The sequence below is a fragment of the Vombatus ursinus genome, unplaced genomic scaffold (genome assembly GCF_900497805.2).
Source record: "Vombatus ursinus unplaced genomic scaffold, bare-nosed wombat genome assembly UNPS02014786.1, whole genome shotgun sequence".
Classification (NCBI taxonomy): Eukaryota; Metazoa; Chordata; class Mammalia; order Diprotodontia; family Vombatidae; genus Vombatus; species Vombatus ursinus.
In genome coordinates this window covers 32,981,598-33,008,125 of record NW_020954564.1, presented here as the reverse complement: position 1 = coordinate 33,008,125, position 26,528 = coordinate 32,981,598, and the positions used below count along the sequence as shown (strand labels likewise).

At 41.5% G+C, this 26,528-nt stretch overlaps 1 protein-coding gene across 1 annotated transcript in view; it reads left to right on the top strand.

The window, feature by feature from the left end:
• Positions 1–21,711: 21,711 nt before the first annotated feature.
• LOC114046875 (minor histocompatibility antigen H13) overlaps positions 21,712–26,528 on the top strand; it is a 34,875-nt gene continuing 30,058 nt past the window's right edge. Inside the window, exon 1 of the mRNA XM_027867457.1 lies at positions 21,712–21,925. Coding sequence (XP_027723258.1) covers positions 21,728–21,925 — 198 coding nt within the window. The 5' untranslated portion in view covers positions 21,712–21,727. The remainder of the gene's footprint in view (positions 21,926–26,528) is intronic.

Here is a 26,528-nt window from a genome sequence, read left to right as displayed (position 1 = left end):
AAGTTCAATGCCTTATAACTATTATCTTTTCATATCATCTTTTCATATAGTCATAATATCACAGGTATGAGGCAAAACATGAAAAAGTGGGATGTTGAAACCCAAAATGCCAATTTGATCTTGGGCTGCTTCATTGAGAAAGGCACTGATTCCGGAGCAGAAGGAAGTGATGAGCTCCTCTGTCATCTACCCTGATCCTTTCACATGTGGAGTACTGCGTTCAACTCTGGATATTACATTTTAGGAAAAACATTGACAAGACCAAGTGCAGAATTCCTCTCTGAGTTCCTCTCCTGATTTTCTCAAATTTCCCTACCACCTGTAAGTATATTCCACCCCTACAGCCCCCTCCTCAAGGAATTGCTTCCTCTAAGAACCTCCATTTTCAAGAAAGATCCCAGGCCAACCATGTCTTCATTCCTCTCAGGGCTCCCCTCCTGACTCTTTGGACTCTCTTTATAATGCCTCCACATACATATCTTCCCCCCCACCCTCCTCACACTATCCACCTTCCTTTAAATGTCTTGTCTATCCCTCATTACAATGTAAACTCCTCAAGGGCAGGTATTTGTGCTGTCTCTGGATTCCTAGAACTTAGCACAAAACCTGACATGTTCACTTTTTGTTGACTTTTTACAAAAGAGAATGATCTGGACAGTGACACCAAACTCAAACGGAAATGGGGCCACAGGTCTATATCCTGAAGAGATCATAGAAAAGGGAAAAAGACCTACATGTGCAAAAACATTTATAGCAGCTCTTTTTGTGGTGGCAAAGAGTTGGAAATTGAGGGGATGCCCATCCATTGGGGAATGGCTGAACAAGTTGTGGTATATGAATGTAATGGAATACTATTGTGCTATAAGAAATGATGAGCAAGCTGACTTCAGAGAAACCTGGAAAGACTTACTGATGTGAAGTGAGCAGAACCAGGTGGACATTTTACACAGAAACAGCAATATTACATGATGATCAGCTATGAATGACAGCTCTTCTTAGCAATACGATGATCCAAGACAATTCCAAAGGACTCATGATAAAAAATGCTATCCACATCCAGAGAAAGAACTGATGAAATCTGAATACAGATCAAAGCATACTATTGTCACTTTTCATTTTTTCCTTTGGATCTGTTTCTTCTTTCACAACATGACTGATATGGAAATCTGTTTTACATGATTGCACATATATAACCTATATCAAATTGCTTACTGTTTTAAAGAGTGGGAAGGAGTGAAGGGAGGGGAGAAAAATTTGGAACTAAAAAAATTTTAAAAACAATTGTTAAAAAGTATCTTTACATATAATTAAAAAAAACAAAATACTATTAAATAAAAAAGAAAAGAAACAGGGGCTGCTGAGTCATACGTGAGGATTCTTGCAGGCCACATATTGATTTAGAAAACCACATGTTTATCAGTTTTTTTTTTATTAATATGTCCACACATTAAAGAACGATATTTTAATCTGGTTCATCCTTACTGGCGGGTGCTATAGGTACATGCAGCCCTCAGACCATATGTTTGACATACCTGGTCCGGATGTCAAGGACAATAGAGACCACGCTTTATCAGAATCAGTTGCTGGATCCAGAGATGTTTAGCCTGAAACAGAGAACACAGAGATAGGATATGATCACTGTCTTCAAGTAATTGAAGAGCTGCCACCTGTTCTGCTGGACCCCAGAGAAAATAACAAAGAGCAATGGGAAGAGGTTGCAGAAAGGTAGACTTCAGTTTTCCTAAAAAGTGGGGATATCCTAAAGTGACATGGGCTGCCCCTGAAGGTAGGTTTCCCATCAATCAAGGTATTCAACCAGTGTCTAGATGACTACTTATAGAGAATGCTATGAAGTTGGGGAGAGAACTTCCTTTTCAAGTTCAAATTAGTTTAGGTGATCTCCTCCCCCCTTTTTTTTTTAAACTCTTGGATTTTAAAAATATTTTATTTTTTTTTCCCAATTACATGTAAAAACAATTTTTAACATTCTTTTTTTTTTTAATTTTGAGTTCCCAACTCTCTTTCTCTGTTCACCCTCATTGAGATGTCAAACAATTTGATACAGATTATACATGTGCAGTAGATGGTCCCTTTCCACAATGAAATTCTTGTAATTATGCGACTATATGGTCTAGGTTCCCTTCTAAAACCAACATTCTGTGCTCTTAAGACTCTTCCCATCTGGTATTCTATGTTCTAAGGTTACTCTTAGCCTGACATTCTGTGTTCAATGTTCTAAGGCTTCTCCCAGGACTGACACTCTAATTCTATGAAGTAAATCTGTCTCCTAAGGAGAAATAAAACTACATCTTTGGGTGTGATGAAACATCTCCTTGAGGAAGGTAGGGTTGCTGAGTCAGCACAAGGCCCCTCTATAAACCCACCTAAGAAGAAATAGCAATATCTGAAACAGGGAAATTGAAACAAACCTCAACAAGAGGACAAAAAAGAAAAAAAAAATAATGCACATTGTGACTCTGAAGGGAAATGCAGAAGGTCAGAACCAGCTGACCCCAACCAGGATGGGGCAACTGGAGATTTGTCCCAGGATGGGACATTTAGAGGGCACTGACTGAACTTGTAGGAGGCAGTTGAGTGGCACAGCAGATAGAATGCTTTGCCTGAAGTCAGGAAGACCAGAGTTCAAATACAGCTTCATGTACTTCCTGCCTCTGTCACCTGAGCAAGCCACTTAATCTCTGTTTGCCTTAATCCACTGGAGAAGGAAATAGCAAACCACTCTAGTATCTTTGACACTTTTGTTTATTATATTGGCTTGGCCTTCCCATGAGCAACTGAAATTTTTCCAATTGTTTAGCTCTAACTTTATTTGTGTGAAAAATGTTTCATAATTGTGGTCTATACTTCCTGGATTTGTCTTGGGAGGTAGACTCCCAAGCCCAGTATCTTTGCTAAGAAAACCTCATGGATAAAGTGGTCCACAGGGTCACAAAGAATCAAATATGACTGAATAACAAACAGCAACTGAACTTGCACTCCCTAAGGTGGCTGCAATAAGATTTCTGTGACAGATCTGTGATAGAATAATGAGATTGTGGGGAGGAGAGGAAGGAGAAAACTTCCTGGGAGGAGGGGCTAATTATTTGACTATAGCTCTGCCTTCAGAATTCAAATTTGGCCTCAGACACTTACTAGCTGGGTGACCCAGGGCAAGTCACTTAACCCTGTTTGTCTCAGTTTCCTCATCTGTAAAATGAGCTGGAGCAGGAAATGGAAAACCACTCCAGCATCATTGCCCCAAAAAGGGAATCACAAAGAGTTGGACATGACTGAACCAACTAAACAACTGCCTTCAAAGGGAATGAAAGGGAGCAGCTAGGTGACACCATGAATAAAACACTGGCCCTGAAGTTAGGAGGACCTGAGTTTAAATCCAGTCTCAGACACTTACTAGCTGTGTGACCCTGGGCAAGTCACTTAACCTATAGCCTCCAATAAATAAATAAATGAAAAACTTAGGATTTTTTTTTTAAGGGAGGGGGAGTGAAAGGGTAAAGCTCCAGCCTAGGAATGGAAAGGGAAGCTGGTCTCCTCAGGATCCTCAGCGGAGCGTATGGAGTGAGAAATGAGATGGGAGAAGAGAGATATGTGGACCATGACTTTCCTATACCCCACCACACTACAGAATTGTGCAGGGCCCAGGCCCCTCCTTCCTGTGGAGACGGGAGCTGGTCTAATGGGAAGGGAAGGGGTTGATGGGGTTGGGACCAGCCTGAAAAGAACCAAGGGGACCCTTTCCCATTTATCTGCTCCCCATGAGTCAGGAGACTAGGAGAATGTTTGTGAAGGACTGACTGGTGCCCCAAATGAACCTCGGCCATATTGCAGAAGGCCAGATTTCAGCAATCCGACTGAAACACAACCAGCTGGACTGGGAGTGGAGAGACCTGGGCTCGGGATCCCTGCTGAAACAGTAACCATAAGCCTTTTGTTTCCTCAGCTGTAGGCACATACAGCTCTGGCTCAGGAATCAGCAGAAAGTCTCCTCTTTGCCACACAGAAGCAGATAGGTGACAGGCATAAGATACCTGTGCATGCTCCTAAATCCTAGGTGAGAGTTACCAGTGCTATGCCTGCTCATAAGGAGTATCAACTTCAGATTCATCAACATTGAGTAAGCACCTGTTATGAGCAAAGCACTGTGCTGGGCTGTCAGAATACTCAAATATGCAAATGCATCTGTGATCTCACAACCCATCATTGCCCTTCCTGGCTGACCTTTGGCAAATCACTCATGTCAGCAGGCAGTAAGTAAGCACTTGAAGAAATGCTTTTTCATTCATTTATCCTCAGGACCTCAGTTTTCTCTTCTGTGAAATGAGGGGGCTGCCCTATGTGCTTTTGAAAGAATCCTCTATCCTCCTAACCCGTGAGAATATTGCCACATGCTCCTGTAAATTTACCACAGCAGACTTCTCCCCCCACCCTCCCGCCTACCAAGTTCTGGATCTCTTCTTCTTGCTCTCTGACATTGAGAAGGTACAGAAGAACACTGGCTGTACTGTGCTTATTCTTTGCTGATTACAAAAGTATTTGATTTGTTCAGCCCTAAAGCCACAAAGCCAAAAAATAAAAATGAAGTAGTCCCTGCCCTCAAGGAACAAAATTCCATTCTTCTGGGTGGGTGGATGTCATCCATACAGACATAAGCAAATATAAGGTCATTTGAGAAGAAACAGAGCAGGCAGCTAGGTGGTACAGTGGATAGAGCACTGGCCTGGAATCAGGAAGACCTGAGTTCAAATGCAGACTTAGATACTCACTAGCTTTATGACCCTGGGCAAGTTACTTAACCTTGATTGCTTCCCTCCTCTCCCCTCCCACCCCCAGAAGAAAAAAGCTGGATCCAATATTTACCACTCATCTGATAAGAAAATAATACAAGTCATTTCGGGGGCAGCTAGGTGGCACAGCAAATAGAGTACCAGCCCTGAGTCAGGAGGGCCTGAGTTCAAAATCTGGCCTCAGACACTTGACACTAGCTGTGTGACTCTGGGCAAGTCATTTAACCCCATTGTCTAGCGAAAAACAGAAAAATAAAAGAAAATAAAAAGAGAAGAAACATAGCATTAACAACTGGTAGGGGTAGAGGAGGGTCTGAAAAGACTTTAAGAGGGAGATGGCACAGTTCTGCAGCTCATAATCTCCTCAGGATAAGTTATTATTATTGTTGTTATTGTTGTTGTTCAGTCATGTTGGACTCTTTGTGACACCTTTTTGGGATTTTCTTGGCAAAGATACTGGAGTTGTTTGCCATTTCCTTCTCCAGCTCATTTTACAGCTGAGAAAACTGAGGCAAACAGGGGTAAGTGACTTGCCCAGGATCATATAGCTACTAAGTGTCTAAGGCCAGATTTGAACTCAGGAAGATGAGTCTTCCTGACTCCAGGTCCAATGCTCTATCCACTGTGCCACCTAGCTGCTCACACAAACAAAAAACTAGAATATACAATATTTCATGATAGAAAGATTTGCATTAGAGAAATGTAAAACAAAATGTTTTGAGCTTGGAAGGGCATGTAAGGGCTTAGTCTCCCTTGGCATAACCTTCATGAATCCAGTTTACCTCCATCCCCAATGAGAAGAAGACATTAGTGAAGGAGAGATGAACTATATGGTAGGCTATCATATGAGCATAACAACAATAACATAAATATGGCACCAGAACTAAATTTTCTGGGATCATAGATTTAGAGCTGAAAAGGACCTTGGACATCAATCCCCTTGTTTTATTTTATTGGTGACTTTTATTTATTTTTGAAAGAATATTTTTATTTTATTTTTATCAATTACATATAAAATTTTTAACATTTGCCTTTTTTCATTTTTGAGTTCTAAATTTCCTCCATTCCTCCCCTCTCCCCTTCTTGAGAAGGCAAGCACTTTGATATAGTTTATACATGTGCAGTCAGCCACGTTTCAAAAGAGACCACAGACTGAAAAAAGAAAAAAAATACAAGAAAAATGAAGAAAGTTAAAAAAAAGTATGCATTGATCTGCATTCAGGCTCCCATCAGTTCTTTCTCTGGAGGTGGATAGCATTTTTCATTATACATTCTTTGGAATTGTCTTGGATCATTGTATTTCTGAAAATAGCTAAGTCATTCACAAGTTGATCATCATACAATATTGCCATTACTGTATACAATGATCTCCTGGATCTGTTCACTTCACTTTGCATCAGTAAGCCTTTTTAAGTTTTACTGAAAGCATCCTACTGGCCATTTCTTATAGCACAACAGTGTTCCATCACTATCATATACCTCAATTTGTTCAGCCATTCCCCAACTGATGGGCATCCCTTTAATTTCCAATTCTTTACCACCACAAAAAGAGCGGCTATAAATAGTTTTGTACGTATAGTTCTGATGGAGCTGATGAACCCCCAAAAAAGAAAAAACCCTCAGTCCTTGAACTTTCCCACAAATTTCAGGAACCCAGATCCCTGGCATTCACTGGAGGCGTCGCCCATCCCAGTCAATAATCCTTTCAACTATCCTTTCATTGTGGTCCTGACCCAACCCAGTCCTTCATTCTTTGCTACCTCAGAACTATCCCAGGCTACTTGCCACTCCTTAATCACATCCTGATCTTCCCACAGTCTTTTCCCTGTAAAAGTATCAGTCTTGTCCTTATGAAATTAGTAGATTCTTAAAATCTGGCCTGCTTATATTGGCATCACAAATAGCACTAGGAGTCTGCCTCGCTTCTATTGGTATTACAATAATCTCACTGCTTGGACTGAAAGAAGGCTTGAGTGGTCTAATTCTTTCGAGACAAATCTCTCACCCTGGACCCTTGTATTTTGGGGTTCCTAGCACCTCTAGAACACAACAGTTCTTTTTCCTTTTATTTTTTAAAAATCTCTTTGGGAAGGGCAGAACCAAGATGGCAGAGAAAAGGCAGAGATTTGCCTGAGCTGTCCCCCAAACCCCTCCAAACACCTTTAAATAACACCATAAAGCAGTTCCTGGAGCATCAGAACCCACAAAAGGACTGAGTGAAATAATTTTCCAGCCCAAGACAACTTAGAAGGTCAGCAGGAAAGGTCTGTCACACCTGAGTGAGAGTGGAGCACAGTCCAGTGCAGGCCGCCCCAGCACAGCCCCAGCCCCAGCAAACCAGGAGCAAGCCTTGGGTGCTACTGAAACAGCAGCGGAAGTAGCTGCTTCTGCTATTGATTCAAGAGCTCTCAGCCCACAGATAATAAGGGGGTCAAACAACTTGTCAGAAGGAGATTACAGGTGTCTCGTTGCTGGCACTGAGGCAGTACCCTGTTGCTTTTCCCATGCTTGGATCCAGGTCATAGTCCTGGGTGGTAGTCCCAGAGTGAGGAGGAGTACTAGCACACCAGACCTTGTGGCCACAGTAGAGTGGGACCCACAGTTCCAGGGCAGAAAAGGGTGCTTGATGTCAGTCACAGAGCAGAGCACTAGGCCATGAGAGTAGTAAAAACACCTCACCTCTGACCACACCACCTTGAAAGAACTGAAAACTTACAGGTGCCTAGAAGTATCTCTGAAAACAGCTCCACAAAACCCCTGAAGCTTGGGACAGTGCTCCCTCCACTCTGGAAACAGAATTCTACTTTAATAAAGGGTTAAAAGTCAAGAAATAGGCTGGGAAGATGAGCAAACAACAGGAAAATATTCTGATCATAGAAAGTTACTATGGTGACAAGGAAGATCAAAACACATACTCAGAAGATGACAAAGTCAAGGTTCCTACATCCAAAGCCTCTAAGAAAAAATATTTGTCTCAGTCCATGGAAGAGTTCAAAAAGGATTTTGAAAATCAAGTAAGAAAGGTAGAGGAAAAATTGGGAAGAGGAATGAGAGTGATGCAAGAAAATCATGAAAAAATGGGTCAACAGTTTGGTAAAGGAAACACAAAAAAATACTGAAGAAAATAGCACCTTAAAAAACAGACTAAGCCAAATGGTAAAAGAGGTACAAAAAGCCAATAAGGAGAAGAATGCCTTTAAAAGCAAAGTTGGTCAGATGGAAAAAGAGGCACACAAATTCACTGAAGAAAAAACTCCCTAAAATGTAGAATTGGTCAAATGGAAAAGGAGGTACAAAAGTTAACTGAAGAAAATAATTCCTTAAAAAATAGAATTGAGCAAATGGAAGTTAATACCTCTATTAAAAACCAGGAAATAATAAAACAAAACCAAAAGAATGAAAAAATAGAAGACAATGTGAGATATCTCATTGGAAAAACAACTGACCTGAAAAATAGATCCAAGAGAGATATTTTTTAAATTACTGGATTATCTGAAAGCCATGATCAAAAAGAGAACCTAGAAATCATCTTTCAAGAAATTATCAAGGGAAACTGCTCTGATATTCTAGAACCAGAGGGTAAAATAGAAATGGAAAGAATCCACCAATCACCTCCTGAAAGAGATCCCAAAATGAAAATTCCCAGGAATATTATAGCCAAATTTCAGAGCTTCTAAGTGAAGGAGAAAACATTGCAAGCAGCCGGAAAGAAATAATTCAAGTATCATGGAGTCACAATGAGGATAATACAAGATTTAGCAGCTTCTACATTCAAGGATTGGAGGGCTTGGAATATGATATTCTGGAAGGGCAAAGGAGCTAGAATTACAACCAAGAATCACCTACTCAGCAAAACTGAGTATAATCCTTCAGAGGGAAAAAATGAATATTCAATGAAATATTTTAAGCATTCTTGATGAAAAGACCAGAGCTGAATAGAAAATTTGACTTCCAAATACAAGGTTCAAGAGAAGCATAAAAAGGTAAACAGGAAAAGGAAATCATAAGGAACTTAATAAGGTTAAACTGTTTACATTCCTACGTGGGAAGATGATACTTGTAACTCATAGAACTTTCTCATTATTATGGCAGTTAGAAGGAGTATATATAGACAGAGGGCACCGGTATGAGTTGAATATGAAGGGATAATATTTAAAGAAGTAAAATTAAGGGGTGAGAGAGGAATGTACTGGGACAAAGGGAAAGAGAGAGGCAGAATGGGGTAAATTAGTTCACATAAAAGTGACAAGAAAAAGTTTTTATAGTGGAGGGGAGGAGGGGAAAGGTAAAGAGGAGTGAATGAACCTTACTCTCATCAGAACTGACTGAAAGAAGGAATAACATACACATTCAGTTGGGTATAGAAATCTATCTTACCCTACAGGAAAGTAGGAGGGGAAAGTGTTAAGAGAAAGGGGGAAGGGTGGTGATAGAAAGGAGGGCAGATTAGGGGAGGGGTAGTAAGAAGCAAAATATTTTTGAGAAGTGACAGAGTGAAAGGAGAGAGAGAATAGAATAAAAGGGGTGGGGGAAATAGGATGGAAGAAATACAGTTAGCAATACTAAGTGTGAAAAAAATTTTGGAGCAAGTTTCTCTGGTAAAGGCCTCATTTCTCAATCATATAGAGAACTGAATCAAATTTATAAAAATAAGAACCATTCCCCAACTGATAAATTGTCAAAAGATGTGAACAGTTTTTAGACGAAGTAATCAAAGCTATCTATAGCCACATGAAAAAAAATGCTCTAACTCACTATTGATTGGAGAAATGCAAATTAAAACAATTCTGAGGTACTACCTCATACTTATTAGATTGACTAATAAGACACAAAAGGAAAATTACAAATATTGGAGGGAATGTGAAAAAATTAGATATTAATGCACTGTTGGTGAAGTTGGGACCTGATTCAACCATTCTGTAAAGCAATTTGGAACTATGCCCAAAGGGCTATTAAACCATGTATACTCTTTGACCTAGCAATACTACTTACTAGATCTGTATCCCAAAATAGATTAAAAAAAAAACAAAAAGGAAAAAGACCTATATGAACAAAAATATTTATAGCAGTTCTTTACTTGTGGCAAAAAATTGGAAATTGAGGGGATGCCCATTAATTGTGGAATGGTTGAACAAGTTGTGGTATGTGATTATGATGGAATACTGTTGTGCTATAAAAAATAATAGTATGCTCTCAGAAAAACCTGGAAAGACTTACATGAGCTGATGTAAAGTGAAATGTACTGTGTACAAAGTAACAACAATATTGTAAGATGATCATCCGTGAATGACTTAGCTATTCTCAGCAATACAATGATCCAAGACAATTCTGAAGGACTTGTGATGAAAAATGCCATTCATCCCCAGAGAAAGAACTGATGGTGTCTGAATACAGATTGAAGTTTTTTTTATTTTATTTTTCTTGAGGTTCTTTTTTTTGTCTATGTTTTCTTTCACAACATGACTAATAAGAAAATGTTTTGCATGACTATACATGTAAAACCTATATTGAATTGCTTGCCTTCTCAATGTGGGGTGGGGGTGCGGAGAGAGGAAGGGAGAGAATTTGGAACTCAAAGTTTTGAAAACAAATGTTAAAAATTGTTTTTGCATGTAACTGGGGGAAAATAAAATACTAAATAAACTTTTTAAAATAAAAAAATGAGGGGGCAGCTAGGTGGTGCAGTGGTTAGAGCACTGGCTCTGGAGTCAGAAGTACCTGAGTTCAAAACCGGCCTCAGACACTTAACAGTTACTAGCTGTGTGAGCCTGAGCAAGTCACTTAACCCCAGTTGCCTCATCAAAAAAAACAAAAAAATAAAATAAAATAAAATAATGAAATAAAATCTCTTTGGGATACAGACCTGGTAGTGGTACTCTTGGGTCAAAAAGTATGCACCAAAAAAAAAATATGCACAGTTTTAGCCCTTTTGGGCATAGTTCAAAATCGCTCTCCAAAATAGTTGGATCAGTTCACAAATTTACTAAGAGTGCATTAGTATCCCAATTTTTCCATATCCACTTCAACATTTGTTTTTTTTTTCCTTTTCTGGATGACTTAGTTTTACTTTATAGACATTTCCTGACATCCCTCCTCTCTCTTCTCCCCCATAAAACCCTCCCTTGTCAGTCACAGGCTCACATACACACACACAGAGTCAAGCAAAACCAACAGATATAGTGACTGCATAACACATATGATATTCAGCATTTGTCTTCCCATGTATTTATATCCAGATTGTGATTGACAGTTTCCAAAACATTTTCCTCATGACACTCCCATGAGAAAAAGAATGCTCCTATTCTGCAACTACTACTGCTCCTATTCTGCAACTGAGGAAATGACGCCCAGAATGTGACTCACTGAAGGTTACACTCTTTAGTGACTAAGGTGAGACTAGATCCCAGATGTCCTGATTCCCAGCCTCAGACTTTTTCTTTTACTCCAGCATGACTCACCAGGACTGACAATTGCCTTCCCTGCCCACTTTCCTCTCTTCCCAGATGCCTCCTTGTCATGTTTAAAAGCATATTATTGGTTTGTTTTTAACTCTCTTCTATAGGTATTATCATAGGAGCCTAGAATTTAGAGCTGGTAAAAACCTTCAAAGCCATCTTGTCCAACTCCCTTATTTTACAGACAACAAAACTGAGGCCCTCAAGAAGGGTAGTGATTTTCCCACAGTCACATTGGTAGTAAGCAGCAGAGGCAGAATTTTAAACCAAGAAATAACCAACCAACTTTAATTTTTTAAGGCATGTGGAGAAAATGGAAGCAAAGACAAACAGCAGAAGATGAATGTAAGAGTTTTGCACAGTACAGTAAAAAGAGTATGAAGAATGCTAAAGTTCAGTGTAGTGAATACGCTCTGGGGTCACTATCCCAAAAACAAGTACCTACTTCATCTCCTCAACATTCTAGAGGTATACCTGAGGGGTTTGGGGTATTCCTTTTCTAATGCCATTAGCTTAAGCCCCAGTCGTTGTATCCCTCTCCCTTCACTGTTAGGTGCCAGTGACTAGAGCCCCAGTTCTATTTAACCCATTAACATCAATTAGTTTTTATAAACGGACATTTACTTTGAAGATACAGCAATAACAAAAGAACAAACATTTCCCTCCAACACCTAAAGGGCATGCTTCCCTATCCTACCTCTTTCTCTGGGAAGAGGGAGTAGAGTCAGTTCCTACATAGCAAGTGGTCCCACCAAGTGCATGGTCCAATTGCAGCATCAATACCTGTATGAGTCCTTATTGTATCTACCACTGGGCTAGCTCCAAAAACCATTCCTGAAGGTGACTCCTTGCACCTCAGATCACCACCTATGTCCAAAGCACCTGACATATGTTCTCCCATACTTCTGGATTTCTGGACTCCTAGAGCCTTGCTCTCTTGACCTTTTGAAACTCATAAAGTCAGAACCTATAGATTAAGCTCTTTCATCTTAAATGAAAAAATAAATGCCAAGGTAGACAAAAGATCAAGGCTTGTTTTTGAAGGGTCATATTCTCAGAGGGAGAGGGTCCAAGGCTTCTCCCCCCTATAGTATTGTCTCTCATTAAATACGACCAACAAAGAAGTCAAACCAAAAAGGCCCACCAAGAAAGAGAAGGAAAAGAGAATTAATAGCCAATGCCAGATAAGATCTTTTGAAATTTAATGTATTTTATTTCCCCCCAATTACATGTTAAAACAATTTTTTAACTTTTTTTTAAGTTTTGAGTTTCAAATTCTATCCCTCCCTCACCTCCCTCCTCCCTGAGACAGTAAGCAATCAGATACAGGTTATACAAATGCAATCATGTAAAACATCATCTAAGGCCTTTTGCAAGTACCCATCTGGGCCAGTTCCATAGCTGCAGCCAGTCAAAGAAGCTGCTGTATACCACATGGGCTAGAACCAGTTATAGAGTATCTGCTCATGTCCAGTAGTGTCTAAGGCAACCCCACTGCTTCCATCAAAACTCTCCCAGAAGCAGGCTCCTGGCCTCTTCCTCACAGGAAATTTGTATTAGCCAAGTGCACTGATGTACTTTGACCACTCACCAGTCGCCCTTTACACTAGAATGACAAGAGACTGGTAAGGGAAGTCAGGACTAAAGAAAGAGGTGGATACAATTTTTGATACAGGGATACAGATAGATGATATAGATATAGATTTGTTTTAAGCTATACTGGAAGAAAAAGGAGACAGATCTTTCTTGGGGAGGACAGAACGATAATGATTGACATCCAAGAGAAAGCAAAACTGCTCATTTCCCATTTTGCTTCCTTTTTCTCTGCAATGAACTGAAAATGACAGAACAAAAATGATTATCAGGAAATGGGTACAGAAGACAAAGAAGGAGATAGAGAGCACCTAGCTATCCTTAATGAGTTCAAAGCACCTGACCTAGATGAACCCCATCCCTCAGGTCCCAAAAGATCTGGCAGATGTGACTGCTAAGCCACTAATGATGATACTTGAAACACTATGGAAAGGTTGGGGGGAGGGGTGGAGTGTGGTACCACAGGATTAGAGAAGAGCAAATGTCTAGATTTTCCAAAAGGTAAAAAGAATGGAATGGATAAATTTTAGTCCAGTTTTACACCAGCATGCCTCACCAGGTCTGACTTAATTGCCCTCCCTCCCCACTTTCTTAAGTGCAAGGGAGTGCACCATGACCCAAGGTGCAAAGAGTGACCTTCAGGAATGATTTTTGGAGCCCGCCTAGTGGTAGCTATAATAAGGATTCATCCAGGCATTGATGCTGCAATTGGCCATGAACTTGGTAAAGGAACTGTGAAGGATTTAATTCCTGAGAAAATTCTAAGGCGAATTTAATTTCATTTTATTAGTAGGAGTTTGAGTGAAAAGTATCTCAGCTTGCTTTGTTATTAGGACATCTGACTGAATTGCTAACATGAAAGAGGTGATCATTCTAGTACAAAGTGCCAGGGAATCCCTACAGTCCTTGCAATATGATGGAGTTCATTTTATAATTAGTTTGGAGGTAGGGGAGAAGTAAGGATTTTCCCTCTGAAGTTTCTTCCAGGTCTAGTAGTAACATGATGGCTCTACTGTCTGCTTTTACTAAGGGGGCTGAAGGCTGGGGAAGGGGACAGAGCAACCTTTGATAGGGCCTATCACTACCACTCGTGGTGGCCGAAGGAGGCATAATTGTCTAGTAGTGAGTGGATCAAATCCCAGAAGCTTCTTCCAAGTCTAATAGTAATCATGAGGGCCATTGCCTCAACCCATCACCCCTAGACTGGAGAAGAGGGTAGGGAAATCTTTTGGCATACTTGTCTGCCAGACAGCAGAGGAACATCCAGCAGTTGAAGTCCCAGAAGCTTCTTCCAGCTCCACTGTTCAGTCTGGTCCTGTAAAGGAAAAAACTGAGGAAGCAGCCCTCTGGGAGGAAGAGATTGATGTTCACACCTCTATGGGTTCCTCTGAATGTCGGCAATCTTGGGACATGAAAGTTGCAAGGACTGAGCGTGTCTGATGAAGATGCCATAATAGAGCCTTGAGTATGACAGGTTACTGGAGACACAGGGTCCAGGATGGTTTTTCTTCCAGTGCTGCAGCAGACACCATCAAAGTCACCTCCAAGGTTGCTACCATGCCTGCCGAGCCATAGGACCCACAGACCACTGTCAGAGGCAGGAAGGGCCTGAAAGCTGACCCAGAACCATCTGACTGGGCTCAGCTGCCAGTGCCTCAAAAGCCTAAGGACAAGGACAAGGGGCAGACATGTAGGCAGGCTGGGCCCCATGAGCCTAAGAAGGCCAAAGGGTACCTCCGGTGGTGCTTTGACAGCTTCTCTAGCATAGCTTCTTTAAGAACAGGTCATGCCAAATTCATCTTACCTTTTTTTTAAACAGGATTGCTAAACTAGTAGATAAGGAAAATATTAGAATATAGTTTGCCTAGATTTTATCAAAGTATTTGATAAAATATTGTTTACTATTCTTGTGGAGAAGATAGAGAGATATAGATTAGACCAGAGGTGTCAAACACGGCCCCATGTGTCCCGCAATACTCCCAAGTATGACCAAATCAAAATGTAATTGGGAAATATTTAATAAAATAAATAAAAATACAATAAAATATAGATATGTGACATTTTAAAATTAAGTCAAAATGTAGCCCTCAGCATAGGGATTAGTGGCCCCATTCCTATTTGAATTTGATATCACTGAATTAGAGTACAATCAGATGGAATCAGAACTGGTTGGATGGTTGGGCTCAAACAGTAGTTATTAATGGTTCAACATAAACCTGGTAGGAGGTATCCAGTGGAGCACCCTGAAGATCTGTGCTTGGTCCTACAATGTTTAACATTTTTGTCAGTGATTTTGATAAAGGTGGAAATTAAGTTTGCTCATTAAGTTTGCAGATGACACAAAGCTGGAAAGGATAACTAACAAAGTTAGGATCCTAAATGATCTTGACAGGCTAGAGCACAAATCCAAAAATCTAATAAGATTCAATTAATTGGAATAAATGTAAAATCTTGAACTTGGGTACAAAAAAATCATCTTCCAAAAGTATACTACGGAGGACCATGGATAGACAGTCATTTGTTCTGAAAAAAATCTTGGTAGGCTATAAGTTTAATATGAGTCAGCAGCATTCATAGGCAGGCAAAAGAAAAAAATGAGATCCTTGCCTACACTATGAGAGGCATAGCTTCCAAGAGGGAGATGACATTCCCAATGTACTCTTCCCTCATCAGACCTCATCTAGAGTATTATGTTCAGTTCTGGGTGCCAGGGTTTAAGAAGCACATTGATATAGCAGCTCTTTTTGTGGTGGCAAAGAATTGGAAATTGAGAGGATGCCCTTCGATTGGGGAATGGCTGAGCAAGTTGTGGTATATGAATGTAATAGAATACTATTGTGCTATAAGAAATGATGAACAGGCTGACTTCAGAAAAACCTGGAAAGACTTGTATGGACTGATGCTGAGTGAAGTGAGCAGAACCAGGAGAACATTGTACACAGTAACAGCCATGTTGTGTGATGACTTATATTGATAATCTTAATGCTTCCCAGCAATACAAGGATTTAAGACATCTTCAGAGGTCTCGTGATGGAAAATGCTATCCACATCCAAAGAAAGAACTATGGAAGTTGAATTGTTATTTTTTTTTCTCTTCTGTTGAGTTTTGTTTCCTCTTTCTGGTGGTTCCTTCTATCAGTTCTAATTTTTACTTACAACATAACTAATGTGAAAACATGTTTAATAGGAATGTATATGTACAGCCTATATCAGATTGTGCACTGTCTTGGGAAGGGTTGTGGGGAGGAAGGGGGAGAAAAATTTTAAACTCAAAAGCATATGGAAGTGATTGTTGATAAATCAAAATAAATTAATAAAAAATTTTTTAAAAAAAGAAGCACATTGATAAATAAGCCAGAGAGCGAAAAGAGGAAGGCAGCAAGGATGGCAAAGGACCCTGAGTCCATGTCATAAGAGGATTGGTTGAAGGAACTGGGCAAGTTTAACCTAAAAACAAAACAAAACAAAACAAAGACTGGAGGGTGGAGGGAGAGACATGATAGTTGTCATAACGTACTCAAGTGGAAGACAGCCTGGACTTGTTTCATTTGACTCCAAAGGGCAGAATCAGAAGCAATACGTAGAAGCTGCAAAGAGGCTTGATGTCAAGCAGAACAAAAACTCCCTAACCATTAAAGCTGTCAAAATGTGAAACAGGCTGCCTAGAGAGGTGGTGGGCTTCCCCTCCTAAGAGGTTGTCAAGCAGAAGCTGGCTGACCACTCATTACCTATGTTAGAGTGCAGATTCCTTGGCTGGGTAGATGAATTGGATCCGATGGTCACTGAGGTGCCTCCCAACTGGACAATTCTGTGCTTCTTTAATTCTACTCCACGTTCCACTCCAACACAGCATCCAAGTGACCGGTGTTATAACTAAATGATTGTTTTATGAGCTGGAGAGGTTGAGTGAAAAGGGAGAAAGGAGAGTGGGAGGAGAAGGGGAGACAGGTACACAAAAAGAAGCATTCTTCAATTGGAGGCAGACATTATCCTGTGGTTCTCAGTTTTCAGCCCAGTCAGTCCTAACAGCCCCTATCTGTCTTCTGTGTTCTTATGCTGCTCTCTGCTGGCAAATAGCAAACTTTCCATGGAAAGGCTCAAGCAGGTTTTTTTGAACAGAGTTCACCTCATAACTCTCATAGAATGTGATAGTTGGCAGGGCATTTAGGATGGTAGAATAAGAACTCTTAGAATATAAAATGATAGAACTAAAAGAACCCTTAAACTGCTAAACGCAGAATATTAGAGCTGGAAGCACCCTTAGTCATAAAATAAATACAGAATGTTGCAAAGGCATTATTAGAACATATAATGTTAGAGCAAGAGGAGACCTTAGAGACCATTTCTTATCATCTCCTCATTTTCTGGACAGGAAAAGTAAGACCTAGAAAGGAGAAGTGACTTACTTGAAGTTATACCTAAGACCTAGGTCTCCTTGACTTTGAGCTCAGGTCCAGAAAAAAATAAATACTGAGATGGAGACTGTTGTAAGGATGAAATTAACTGAATACTTTAAAAAAAAAAGTAAAGTATAAAGTAATAATACAAATGTAGGCTATTATTGCAGGAAATAAAATGCAATAGAATTATTTTTTTCATTGTAGTACACATCTATATAGCACTTCACCTTTATAAAGCCCTTCCTTCATAATATTCCCATGAGAGAACTAGTACAAGTATCCTTATTGGATGAGGAAAGTGATTTGCATGGTGCCTGATACATAGTAGGTACTTAATATTTATCAACTGACTAACTGACTGACCATTGTGGTAGGTAAAAGATGAAATGACTGAGGGAACAAAGGTTCGAGCTTCTGAGCATACAGAGTTCTTACGCAATGCATGCCAATTGCCTAACAAGTCAGGACCAGGCCCCCTCAGTTTTGGCACTGGACCCAGAATATAGGAGGAAACATAATTTTGTGCATTAAAAACAATCAAATAAGACCAATTAATTAAAAGAAAACAATTAACCAGGATACTTTATCAGATAATCTGATTTCTAATTGGAGAAAAGATTAAGGACTTTCCAAGTTGTGAGGGTGAAAACGAACAGGTACAATTCCCTGCAATCAGAAAAACAGGTCTTTCTCTCCCTCCACGTGACTGTATACAATCAAAGGAACGTGGAAACAATAATTGATTGATCAGTATGGGGCCAGTTTTCAGATGTATAGTTATGAGAAAACTCCTTGCATCAATCTGGGTTTCTGGTCAGCATAACCTAGGTCCTTAGTTAAGGGTCTCTAAGCAACAGGTAGAGGTGGTCCAGCTTCCTAGCTGCATAGGGATGGGTTCAAGCAATGCAATAAAATTCTCTCTCAATTCCCACAATTGATTAAAGTTTTCTCACAAGACAGAAATTGGGCTAGACCCATAACTGGATAGAAAGGGAACTGAGCTATCTCCAGAATTGAATCACAAGATGGAGTCAGTGTGAATAACTCAATTTCCACAATTAACCACTCGCTGTCCTAATTCCCTCACCATGCTCACAACAACTCGTAAGAGTCTTGGCTGGGCCTTGAACTGTAGGTTTTCTGGCTCTCATTCAGGTTTCCACCAAAAAGAGTTACCTCTCAACTTGAAACTACAACCCATACATTTTAAAATAACTGTAGTCATATGACTCTCAAGCAAGTGTGCTCTCTCTTCTCAAATTTCTTATGGCATATTGCCCAGATCTTTCCATGGCATTCATCTAATTCTTCCTTGTGTCATGGTTTTTTGTGTCAATGTCTTTCCCCTCAATGGGTTGTGAGCTCCTTCAGGGAAGAGTCTCTGATGTAACTATCTCTGCATCTTACACCGCCACACAAGGTCCAGAACGTAATAGACATTTGTTGAAATCAAGGGCTGGACTTGAAGTCCTTGTGTTATATTGAGCAAATAATTTCCCTTCTCTGAACCTGTTTTCCCAACTATAAAATTAGGGCAGCTGGATGAAATGGTCTTTAAGATACCTGTAAGTAAGAGAATCAGATTATGTGATCTCCAAGGTCTCTTCTTGCTCTAAATCCTATGCCCCTAAGAAACTATGAAGTGATGAGGGGAGAAGAAAACAGACATTCTCGCCACTCTAGTCACCTAACCTGATGACTCAAACAGAAAATCCAAGCAACCCATCCCCTTCCTTTGCACTATCTCCTTCCTAGTAGCATTTGTATAACACTTTAAAGTTAGAAAAAAAATCCAGCTTTCTGAGTCAGGATTCAAGCTCAGGTCTTCATTTATTGTGCTACCTATATAGGGGCTATATGCTGTAAAGGAGACAGGATATGTTTTGAGTCCCACTTTGTCAAATTATAAGCCCCAGAAGGAACAAAAGCCTTCTATAGTTTCCTTAAGTAATGAATTCAATTCCCTCTTCTGTAAAATGGGCATAATAATAGTTTTCCTACCTACTTCAGAAGGTTGACATAGGAATAAGTGATATAAAGTACTATTAAATCAAAGCTGAAAGCCTTAGTTTAAGGTTGTTTTGTTGAAATTCTTGACCCAGAATTCTTGATGTCTCTCCTTGGAAACTGAGGTAATTTGGACAGACTATAATAATAATGATGATGGTGGTGATAAAAACAACTCACACCCCTACAGCATTTTAAGGTTTACAAAGCCCTTTATTTGCAACATCTCTGTGAGGTAGGTAATATAAACTCTATTATACCAGTTTTATAGGAGAAGAAATTAAGACTCAGAGTAGAGAAATGATTTGCTGACATCTTGAAGCTAGAAAGTGGCAGAACTGGAATTCAAACCCAGGTCTCCTGCCTCCCAGTCCAGTGATCTAATAGCTGGCCTAACTTGTGATACTCATCTTTATGAATATATAAAAGTCAGTTCCAGACTCCCAGCCCTGATATAGGGTCTTATCCAGTGCTTAGCACAGTGCCTGGCATATAACAGGCACTTAATAAATGCTTGTTGACTTGATTTGACTATCTTGTATGTACCTGATTTAGGGCAGCTAGATGACAAAGGCAATACAGCCCCAGGCCTGGAGTCATGAAGACTCACCTTCCTGAGTTTAAATCTGGTTTCAAACACTTACTAGCTGTGTGACCCTGGACAAGTTACTTAACTCCATTTGCCTCAGTTTCCTCATCTGTAAAATGAGCTGGAAAAGGACATAGCAAACCACTCCAGTATCTTTGCCAAGCAAACCTCAGATGAAGTCATAAAGAGTTAGACATGGCTGTCTTTTTTATACATAGCTGTATGTCCTCCCTATTATGGGCTCCTTGAGGACAAGGTCTGTTTCTGCCTTTTTTAAAATCCCCATCACTTAGCACAGTGCATATGGAAGATGCTTTAATAAATGCTTGATGATTTGTAGTTACACTCTGGACAGACAGCTCACAGGCTCATTTCCACTCCTTAGTGGGCAGTCTAGAGGAATTGCCATGATTTTTAAAAATTCGTCACCTGTGTAGTTGCCTTTTAGTGACAAGTCACTTTACTTTTAGCTAGGCTGGTCTTTGGATAGGAGACACAGTATGTCACTCAGCTTGTACTGAAGGATTGTCTAACTTAGTAACACCCACCAGAGCTTGTGCTCTGCTGAGATCATCTTCAAAAGCCCAGGGTAGCACACTGAGGAATCAAAGGAGGATTTTAGTGGAGGATGATGTCTTATACATTTTATAACCTTCTCACACAAGGTATAATAGTAGAAAAAAAATTTTAATCATTGAAAAAATTATGATCAAATGTTCACAATCCAGCTAGCCAGCCTATCCCTATGGTTTCTGTGAGACAGGTAAGGGTCTTGCTCTGTCTTAAAATAAGAGTTCACATTGTTCCTAGGTCTGATGAAGGGAAATGGGATCGATGAAAAGACAAGATGCAAAATAGGAGGAAAGGATATGTAGGGAGGCTGAACTAAGGAGGAAAAGATAATTAACATCTATAATAGAAGCTGAAATACAGGAGGCTTGGGGTGAGATGGCAGGCAACTGAAATGATGATGCTATGGATAATCAAATAGTGGGTAGGATGTGAAGATGAAGGATTAAGGGACTTACGGATGGAAAGGTTTTAACAATGCTTTAGTGTAACTTCCTTATTTTACAGATGAGGAAATTGAGAAAGGGTCAATCACACAGGTAATGATGATGATGATGACAATAACAATACTGCAATAACTGACACATACATAACACTTTAGAGTTTGCAAAGAAGAACTTCACATATTCATTATTTCTTTTGTTCCTCACAATAATCCTATGAGGCAGACACTGCAGGTGTTATCTTCTCCATTTTACAAATGAAAAAACTGAGCCTCGGAAGGATTTGCCCAAGGTCGAATAGCTAATACCAGAGATAAGATTTGAAAGCAGTGATGCTAACCCCAAGTCCATTATGCCACACTGGTAGTAAGGGGAAGAGACTTAACTCAAACCAAGCCCCTTGGCTGAAGACTCTTTTTACTACATACGCCATGTTACAATTTGGAGGGGAAGAGACAAGAGAGGACAAAGCGTGTTTGAGTCACAACGCCCGGATCTTGGAAGTACCAGGATATGAGATTGGGATCCAGGTTGGGGGTGGCGTACGGGCAGTATCACTTCTCCCTCTCCCCCATTCCCCATGCTACACCCCCACCCCAGGGCTTCTACGTCCGATTCTTGGACCAGATCCGGTTGCTTAGCAACGCTCTCCTCCCACCTTTTTGCCATCTCCCGGCCGCAAGCTTGTTGCTAGGGGGCGGGCCGACGCATGCGCAACGAGTAGCGGGAGGCCCAGTGCGTCACATCCTGTTTCTTTAGGGGAACGTGGCCTTCCCCTCCTCTCCTCCCCTTCCCTCCCCTCCCCTACAGCGCCGGCGGCGGAGCTGGAGCCGCAGCAGCCGCAGCAGCCGCAACAGCCGCAGCGATGGACTCGACCCTTAGCGAACCCCACAATGGCAGCGGCCCCGCCGAGTCCCCCGCGGCCCCCAGCGCAGCCAACGGCACGGCGCGGCCGCCCTCCACCCCCGAGGGCATCGCCCTGGCCTACGGCAGCCTCCTGCTCATGGCGCTGCTGCCCATCTTCTTCGGGGCCTTGCGCTCGGTGCGCTGCGCCCGCAGCAAGGTACGTGCGAACCGGCCCCTGGCCCTGGCTCCCCACCAACCCCGGGCCAGGACCCCTGCCCCAGCCGCCTCCTGGGACAGCCCAGCCCCGATGCCCAGCGCGCCTTCCCCCCGGGAGGGGGCACAGAACCCCCCCGCCTCGGCCCATCCGAGCCCAGGACCCCCATCCCCACCCCGCCCCAGTCACCCAGTCTCAGCGCGATCCCACGGCCCTCACTGTGTCGCCGCCCCGAATTCCGCCACCCACCCAGACCCGCTTAGACTGTGGCAGACCCCAATCCTCGAGCCACACCTCATCAGACACAGTTCCGCACCCACATGCATACACAAATACTACATATAATTCGAGCCTGGCCGCATGCACAAAAACACAAGCACCAACACAAAACCAGATGGTTTCCCAACCTGCCCTTGATAAATGCAACCTGCCCCAATCTTGCCACACAACACTTACCACAACCACCCTAAAATAGCTTCTACTTGACCATGGAACCCCCAGTCGTTCCTTCTGGGCCCATAGGAACAGTCTCGTTACTCAGGGGCTCTGCGAGTATCCCCACTGACCTTGATTTCTCTCCCTTTGGCCTCAGGCCCAAATTTCCCCCTTCCACCAGATAGACCCTAGATGAATTGGACCAACATCAATCCTTCATGGGACCTAATCGGCCCGATATCTGCCCAGATCCAGTCTCAACCCAAAATTCCCTTTCCTCTGATTGTGAAGAACCCCAGTATCATACACTATGCCTTCCTTCACCTCCCCCAAAACACACACCTTATGTTTACCTGGCTAAGGATTCAGGGCAGCCCTTGCCTACCAGCCTGATCCATCTGGTATCCAAAGGCCATAATTCATTCTCTGCCACTTCATCATTCTCCCAAAAAGCTCTAGCTAGCTTGGCCTTTGCCTGTCTCGGAGACCGAGCTGCTTCCAGCATCCTGTCCATCCCTCTATCACTTTTTCTATCCTATCCTTTTTAAAGGCTGCAACTCTATTCCCCCTGCACACCATCCCCAGGTATTCCTTAAGCACAACTTTCTACCTTTTTGGCCTTACATTCAAGCCTCTCTGATCCATGTCCTTGTCCTGATATGCCAAAGTCTTTCTCTCCCCTCCCCCAAATTAAATTTATCCTGGCTCCTATCAAGCTGGCCCTGTCTTCTGTGATCTCTCCATTCCCCCTTCTACCGTTTTTCTTCAACTCTACCACCCTATCTGTGTCCCTGACCTTCATTTTCTCATTTCCTGTAACAAAAACAAATTTATTTTGGCATGTGCCAGAGGCCACCTTCCCTCCCATCTTCCTAGTCGCTCTGGAACAATAGAACTTAAAATGAACTCTTCTCCTTCCCTAAATTGGCCTTTCACAGAAAAAACTGAACTGTTTATAGTCTGACAGCGACTCTTCCACATTCTGAAGAGATAGGTGCCTGGGTTCCCAGAATAGTGGCCAGTTTCAGAAATAGCTGGCACCTCCTTCTCTCTTATTGCCGCTTCCTAAGACCCCACTCCACTGTGCTTCCTGACAGTGCCATGAGAAAGTTGAGTCCCTTTTCCCTCCCAAGAAGGACGGAGCTTGTTGCTGTCCTGTAAGAGAAAGAAGAGCAGTAGTAGTGCTTATACTAGGGCCACTCTAGCTTGAGAAGAAAAATTAAAAGAGGCATGGAGGTGACCTAGTTTTTTGTACTTCTCCAGTACCTTGCATAATAATAATAATAGCTACTCACATTCCTTTAGAATTTTATGGTTTACAAAGCTCTTTCCTCACAACAACCCGATGAGGTAGAGTCCAAGTATCATTGTCACCCATTTTACATATGAAGAAACTGAGGTTTATCAAGGTGATATGACTTTATCATAGTCACAGCTATTGAGTGGACTATTAAGTGGAGTCTTTTGACTCCAGATATAATATATTCTCAACTATAGCACACTGCTGGTTTCAGGCATCTCTATGTAAGCCCTTAAGGTCTCCTGTTTAGTGGTATAGAAAAGGGATAGAACCATACCAGAAGAAGACTATAGGAGAAAGATAATAAGTGTCATAGATATTAGGGGAGTGGGTCACTTCCTCATTGAGATATAGACTATTCCCAACTGTAAGGGACCTTAGATCATAGAATGTTAACGCTAGATTGGACCTTAAGAGATCTAGTCCAGGTTTTTATTTTACAGATGGGGAAATAAAGGCCCAGAAGTGACTTTCCCAAGATCAGAGAGCCAGTCAGTAGAAGAGCTTGGACTAGAACCTAGATCTCCTAACTGTCCATCCAGGGCTCTGCTCACTACAGCAGACTATTCTGGCAAAGGCCAGATCATCAGGCCTTTACAGTGAATTGCCAGCTCCTGTTGCTTTTGTCCGAGTCTAATAACTGTGCTTTTAGGTTGCAGTTGGATGCTAAATTTATTCTTGCTGTTTGTGTCAGGGTTTCACTAATTATGTTTGTGTTTCAGAAGCCAACGCATATGCATAAGTGTACCTATTTAAGATCTCCAACTCGAAGTGGTCCAGAAACCTAACTAATTTTCTGTGGCTTAAAGAAACTTCCAGATAAGATCCAACATCTGAATTGCCAGCCAGGTTTTAAAATACTTAGTCTGATGTTATAAAAACCTGACATAGGAAAACTGGAAACTTATAATGATCTTTTTCACAGAGAACAGAACATCCACAGGCTATCTCCATGTAGCACCAACTTAAGAAGGAGAGATTTACATCAATTAAAAAAGTTACAGTAGATCAGAGCTTTGAGACCACTAGGTCTCCAGCCTTCTCAGTTAACAGAGGAAACTGAGGCTCCAAAAAGTGAGGGGAGGCTATATCAGGACTCTATTCTTGGTCTTATGTTTCCAAGAACAACATACTTGCCATTATGTCATTCTGCCTTTTGCAAATTACCTATACCAAATAATGTTTGTTGAACTCTTTTCTGTAGACAGATACTACGCTGTCCACACTATAAGCCCTATAGTAATTTTAATGAGTGTAAGGAAGTCAGTTGTAATAACTCCTTTTTGCAAGTAGAGAAAGCAACAGAGAGGATGAAGGCCTTGGCCCAAATTACATAATAAAACAATACTAAGGATAGACTCCAGGTCTGCTAGGCTTTGCTGCATGGAAGAGGGAGAAAAGGAAGCCCTGATGCCCAAGTTTGTCTTTCTTCCAGAAGGGAATGGCAAACCCAGAGCAGTGAGTTCTGAGTTCTTGGGCTGGTTTTTACCCATTCTCAAACTTTAAACAACTTCAGGTCATCTGACTAAAGTACCTGGGGGAAAAGATGTGTTCTGGGGGCGTATCAGTGCCCTTGCTTTAAACCCTGTATCCTTTTAGCCACAGAAAAGCAATTAAAGGCAGACTGGGAAATGTCCTGCCCAAAGGGACAAAAAACCTGGGTTTCAGTCCTGGCTGTATAAACCTCATGATGCTTACTTGCTGTAAGCATCAGCAAGTCACTTCTCTCTGTACTATAGTTTCTCCATCTCTAAATTCAAGGAGAAGGGGGAGGCATAGCGGTGAACTAGATAATCTCAAAGCTTCCTTCAGGTTCAGAATTGATTAATCTGGTGCCTTTCTGCAGCACCCTGGGATCCAGGGAGCTTCTGAGGCCTGCTCTCCCCTTGGAATACAAGAATCTAGAGCGTTTTCCTTTCACCCCTTCAGAGCTAGTCTGATGTGTGTGTCCTTCCCATTCTGAGAGTAGAACATCTTCTGTTGACTAGAATGGATCTGATGGCCTAATTTAGATTACTTTATTAATGTGTGCCAAAGGTATTTGTGTTTTGGAGGGAACACTGCCATCACCAAAAAAAAAAAAAAAAAAAGGAATCTGTTGGTGAATTTCTGCCTTCATCAGTAAGCCAGTGGGGCAGATGAGAACCTTCCTTGAGGCATAGGTGTTGTGGCCTGCTTGGGCAAGGATAAGGCAGGATGGAACAATTGGAAGAACATTGGACTTCAGGTTAGAAGGCCTGGGTTTGAATTCTGACCCAGCCCTTAAACTACCTGTGGGATGTGACCTCTCTGTTAGCAGGCTTCAACTTTTTCCTCATGTGTTCAACAGTCCAGCCAACCTGATCCTACATGTGCTATTCCATGTACATGGCATTTCCTCTCTTATCTTAGTCCCTTTCCATGGACTAGCCCCCATACCTGGGATGCTTTCTCTTCACAAGCATCTCTTAGGATCGCTAGTTCCCTTCAACGCTGAGTTCTAGAGTACACGCCTTGCTGTAAGGGCGTTTCTTGATTTCTCAGTATCCCCCTGAACCTATTTTGTATTTATCTTGTTTATCTTTTATATTTACTTATCTAAATACATATTCTGTGCCCCCTCCCTCCTCTCCTTGCCCCCATCACCTTCTCCCCCCATAATATATAAGCTCCCTGAGACCAAAGATTTTGATTTTTGTCTTTGTATCCACAGGGCCTATCAGATAGTATGTGTTTAATAAATATTTATTGAATTGAGAGGGTTGGATCTAAGGCCCCTTCCAGTTCTAAATCTTAAGATCCTCTAGAGCTCAGTATCACATTTCCACAATTCTGTCTTAGCTGGAAGGAACCTTAGAGGTTATCCCATCCAACCCTGCTTGGAACATGAAT